This window comes from Pyrus communis, chromosome 6 (genome assembly GCF_963583255.1).
Source record: "Pyrus communis chromosome 6, drPyrComm1.1, whole genome shotgun sequence".
Lineage (NCBI taxonomy): Eukaryota > Viridiplantae > Streptophyta > Magnoliopsida > Rosales > Rosaceae > Pyrus > Pyrus communis.
The window spans coordinates 8,310,897-8,316,901 of record NC_084808.1 but is presented as its reverse complement, the minus strand read 5'-3'; the positions used below and the strand labels follow the sequence as shown (position 1 = coordinate 8,316,901).

The 6,005-nt window shown below is 38.6% G+C and overlaps 1 protein-coding gene across 1 annotated transcript; it reads left to right on the top strand.

The window, feature by feature from the left end:
• Positions 1-4,835: 4,835 nt before the first annotated feature.
• LOC137735993 (uncharacterized) lies at positions 4,836-5,342 on the top strand. The gene has a single exon (XM_068475343.1). It carries the CDS (start codon positions 4,836-4,838, stop codon positions 5,340-5,342), a length of 507 nt encoding a protein of 168 aa, XP_068331444.1.
• Positions 5,343-6,005: the final 663 nt, after the last annotated feature.

Sequence of the window (6,005 nt, the reverse complement as noted above, 5' to 3'; positions counted from 1 at the left end):
GAAGACCTAATTGAAGACCAAAGTGTTGGAACCTTGTTCCCTTTAGTTTTAGGACATTTAAACCTTTCCAATTGCCTTAGCCGTGCATAACATTCCAACATTCCACTCCTTCATTTCAGCCACACTCCCACATATCATTACTTATCATCACCACTTATCACTTATCATAACCACATATCATATCACTTATCACTTATCACTTATCATCATCACTTATCATATCACTTATCACATCACTTATCATATCACTTATCATAATCACTTATCACTTATCATCATCACTTATCACTTATCACTTAACATGCACCCATCACCTAACACAAAACCTTGCAGCCACATCCATTCCACTTCATTGCACATGCATCTTCATAAATCATCACATGCCCTCACCATTATGTCGTGCATCCCCTCACTCTCTAATTATTTCAGCACATGCATTCCACACCTCCATGGCAACCACCAACCAACCTAGCCGTCATGTTTCCCCTTTCATCATTCCCTCACATTCTTCAATTCAGCCAACACATGCATTCCCCTTTTGCACATGCTTTCCCATTTCATTATTCATTCACCTTAATCATTCCCTCACATGTTTTCCCAACCAATTGCAGCCACATGCATTCCCCTTACAATTTCACCCATCCATTTCATCATTGCATTCAGAAAATACATCCCTTGCCGTGGCTTTCATGCACTCCCATCCTTTACCATTTCAACACATGCATTCACTCTTTAATCACATGCATAAATCAGCCACATGCATTTCCCTTTTCATTTCCAGATTGTCCCCTTGCACATGCACCCACATATTCATTGCACATGCATTTCCAACCCACATGCATCCTTTAATCATTCAAACATACAGCCACATTCCCTCCTAGCTGTCATGTTCCCCCCATTTCACCTATAAATAAGCATCCATTGCAGCCACAATAAAGGCATTCCATTCACAACACAATACACTCTTCCATATTCAGAAAATCATCCATACACACCTCAATTCATATACATTCTTCCATATTCAGAATGTAGACCATCAAACCACCCTTGCCGTGCCTCTCCCTTACAATCCAAACACCATCCTTCCATTTCCACCACTCCCCAAACCATTCACACCATCAAACTATCCTTAGACCTTGTGCCACAATAAAGAGGAAGAGAAGAGTGCCTAAACGTTCATACAATTCAAGTTTGAGTTGTTGGAATGTTTAGGTGTTTCTTTGATTCTCTTTGTTTTGTACGCATAAGGAACTAAACCCCCTTTAGCTAGGGGGTGATTCGAAATATATATTTATGTTTGCATTTTGATTTGATTACTTCTAATTGCGTTTCATAAGTTGTGGATTCAATTTGTTTAACTGTTTGATTGATAACTTATTTATGTATGTTTATTGAGAGTGCACGCTTAATTTTCACGCATGAATATGACGCTAGAATATAAGTGAGTTTCACCTAATAGTTACGAACTTATATTCACAAGTAGTGGAGGTTGCTTATAAACAATCGCGTTAAACGAATTCTTGGCATAAGTTTCATGCAATCCATAGTAACGAATGCCTCGTCAACACTTATAATTTTCATAGAGCATAATGATTCTTGCTTGTATCTCTTCTATGCATTCATGTTGAGGACTTGCGGGGAATGTTTTGAATTGTCGCATGCATCATCCAATTCAATAACGTTAGGAAGATTTGAAGGTTAATTAGTGCATCACGGTTAACTTGGGGTGTTGAGAATTCATGGTTTATTGAAATGCAATTGGAAATCATTTTATTATGCAAGTGTAACATGTGTGGAGATGAACCCCTTGGCTATTCCATCATCCATATTTTCATCACATTCATCTTTACTATCTGTTTTTACTTACATTCTGTCTAGTTTATTAATTTGTTTCATTATTTCAATTCTCGTCAAATCTAAATCCCCCTTTACTTTAATGTCCAATTTAGTTAGAAAGTGTTTTAGTTTGTGTTTATAAGTGTTGTGATTCACTTTGTTACATAAATTCGTCCAAATTCACCAAAGTGCTCAAAACTGCCCAGAAAGTGTTTTTAAGGCAGTTTTGAGTGTTTTGGGTGATGTTTGAGTCTTTTGGTTTGTTTTAGTGTTTTAAAGTTTAGTTTTGCATTTTTTGAGTCTAGTATAGTGTTTCATATTGTTATTTTACGTTTTTGAGTCAAATCCAAGTGGTTAACAATCCCTCCTAATCCCCGGTCTAGAACGATCCCTACTTACATATATACTACAATTTGACAAAAAGAGGGTTTAATTTATGCGCGTATAAATCTCGCATCAACCATGCCGTGCCCCCTAATGTAGATATGATTGAGATAGTGGTTGTCCTTGAGTCATTGCCACTACAATCTGGTTAGTCTTTGGACCCAATTTCAATTCCAATTTCGACTAATAAGCTCATTCCTTCAATTGTGCAGCCACTTTCCCTTGAACTTAAACCATTGCCAAGCCATTTGAAGTATGTTTTCTTGGGAGACCAAGAGACCTTGCCCGTCATTATTTCCTCCTCACTCACGGCACAAGAAGAAGGTAAATTAGTGAGGGTGTTAAAGGAGTACAAAACAGCAATTGGTTGGACCTTGGCTGACATCAAGGGAATAAGCCCTACCACGCATGCATCGTATACTTTTGGAGGAGGGGTTTAAGGCATCTCGAGAGGCTCAACGTCGACTCAACCCTCCAATGATGGAAGTTGTGAAGAAGGAGATAATCAAGCTCTTGGATTGTGGAGTGATCTATCCAATTTCGGATAGTCATTGGGTGTCTCCGATTCAATGTGTTCCAAAGAAATCCGGAGTAACTGTGGTGACAAATGCCGAAAATGAGCTTGTTCCTACTCGAATCCAAACAGGTTGGAGGGTTTGTATTGATTATAGGAAGCTCAATGCCACTACAAGGAAGGATCATTTTCCTTTGCCATTCATTGATCAAATGCTTGAAAGGTTAGCGGGTTATGCTTTTTATTGTTTCCTTGATGGATATTCAGGTTATAATCAAATTGTGATAGCTCCGGAAGATCAAGAGAAAACCACTTTCACATGCCCCTTTGGTACATTTGCTTATCGTCGCATGCCATTTGGTTTATGTAATGCACTGCCACATTTCAAAGATGCATGATGAGCATATTTTCGAATTATGTTGAGAAAATTATTGAGGTTTTTATGGATGATTTTAGCGTTTTTGGTGATTCATTTGATGGTTGTTTGAATAATCTTAGTTTGATTTTAAAATGATGCATTGAAACTAACCTTATTCTAAATTGGGAAAAATGTCATTTCATGGTGGAACAAGGCATAGTTTTAGGTCATATTATTTATGAAAAAGGTATTGAGGTTGATAAATCAAAGATAGATCTTGTGCGCCACTTACCCTCTCATACTTCGGTTAGAGAGGTTCATTCGTTCCTTGGACATGCAAGTTTTTATCGAAGGTTCATTAAGGATTTCTTGAAGGTCTCCCAACCTCTATGTCGTCTCCTACAAAAAGATGCAACTTTTGATTTCAACAAGGAGTGCACGGCAGCTTTCCAACACCTCAAGGATTTGCTAACCACGGCACCCATCATTGTTCCACCGGATTGGAGCCTTCCGTTTGAGCTCATGTGTGATGCATCCGACTATGCGTTAGGGGCTGTTTTAGGCCAAAGAAAGGACAAGAAGCCGCATGTTATCTATTATGCATCCCGGACATTGTATGATGCTCAATTAAACTATTCGACCACTGAAAAAGAACTTCTTGCCATTGTCTTTGCTTTAGATAAATTTCGATCATACTTACTTGGTACTAAGGTTATTATTTTCACTAATCATGCAGCTTTAAAGTATTTGTTCACCAAGAAAGAAGCCAAACCAAGTCTAATTCGATGGATGCTGCTTCTTCAAGAGTTTGACATCAAAATTAAGGACAAAAAGGGGAGTGAAAATGTGGTGGCTGACCACCTAAGCCGTATGGTACATGAGGATGAGCCTTTACCTATTTCAGAAACATTCCCTGACGAGCAATTGCTATCCATTAAGGTAAGTGAGCCTTGGTATGCAGATTTGGTGAATTATTTGATGACTAAACAAGTTCCAAACACTCTAAACAGAAACCAACGTGATAAATTGAAAAAAGATGCTAGGTTTTATGTTTGGGATGATCCATACTTGTGGAAATATTGCTCGGATCAGATTATACGTAAGTGTGTGCATGACATGGAATTCAATTCTATTTTAACATTCTATCACACGTATGCATGTGGGGGACACTTTGGGACACAACACATAGCCCTTAAGGTTTTAGAATGTGGATTTTATTGGCCAACTTTATTTAAGGATGCTAGAACCTTTTGTATGTCTTGTGATCGTTGCCAAAGAATGGGTAACATAAGTGCAAGGGATCAAATGCCGCAAAATGTTATACTTCCTGTTGAAATTTTTGATGTTTGGGGCATTAATTTTATGGGTCATTTTCCTTCCTCACATGGTTTCCTTTGTATCTTACTTGCTGTGGATTATGTGTCAAAATGGGTGGAAGCAAAAGCCACCCGAACTAATGATTCTCGAGTGGTTGCATATTTCATTAGAACTAACCTATTTGCAAGGTTTGGAATGCCATGAGTAATCATAAGTGATGGAGGGTTTCACTTTTGCAATCGAACCATTGAGGCTTTGCTCAAGAAGTACAATGTCACGCATAAGGTTTCAACACCTTATCATCCTCAAACCAATGGGCAAGCTGAGGTTTCAAATAGGGAGATCAAGCAAATTCTAGAGAAGACCGTTGGCCTAACAAGGAAGGATTGGAGCGTACGTTTGGAGGTTGCATTGTGGGCATATCGCATGGCATATAAGACACCCCTGGGCATGTCCCCATTTCGGCTTATCTATGGTAAACCATGCCATCTTCCCGTAGAATTGGAGCACAAGGCGCATTGGGCCGTCAAAACATTCAACATGGACATTGATGCCGCTGGAATTCATAGGAAGCTCCAATTGAATGAACTTGAAGAGATTAGGAATGAGGCGTATGAAAACGCTCGAATTTACAAGGAGAAGACAAAGGCTTTCCATGATAAGATGATTCAAGGCAAATCTTTCTCCATTTGGCAGAAAGTGTTACTCTTTAATTCCCGCCTTCGTTTGTTTCCTGGTAAGTTGCGTTCTAAGTGGGTTAGCCCGTTTGTTATTACTAATGTCTTTCCTTATGGTGCAGTCCAAGTTCAAAGCTTGAAAACAGGACAAGAGTTCAAAGTGAATGGCCATCGGTTAAAGCCCTACTATGGGAGTTTCGAGGAGCATGTTGTGGATGATGTACCTCTCCATGCCGTGGGGACTAGTGAAGCTTAGCATGGCATATTCGTCCGATTGGAAGACGTTAAAGCAAGCGCTTCGTGGGAGGCAACCCATGCATTCAACAAGGAGAAGATGGAACTTTAACTCCAAACCCATATTTGCGTTTCTAAACCCTTCTCTTTGCTGCTTTATGTTATTATGCTTAGTTGTTTGTGTTTGTTTGCTTTTGTGTGAGTCGTTGTGTGAAACATTAAGGACAATGTTTGATTTAAGTGTGGAGGGGGGGGTAAACAAGTGTTTTTATGCAAATTCGTGGGATTCTATCACCTATCACTTCTAATGTTGTTTCTCATTGTTTTTAAGTGTTTTTAGTGCATTTTGAGCTGTTTTGGTGTGTTTTGAAGTAAAAATCCGAAAATTTGAAAAAAAAATTGAAAAAAATTGTTTTGAAAAAGCCAAAAAGAGTTGTTTTTGTGTGTTTGTTTGTGTCTTAGGGTACCTTCCAACACAATGATGAGGATTTGGTTTTTAATGCATGACTGTTAAAGAGAGTTGAAAACAATGATGGAAGTTTTATTTGCTCTTTGGTTTATGCTTGGTTGTAGTTATAGTTTACGAATTCAGATGTAATCACAAAGGATAAAATCAGTTTTTGTAACATGCTTGAAGGAAGGAACTCAAACAAACGCTACATCCCTGAGAGACTTGAGCCTAAAC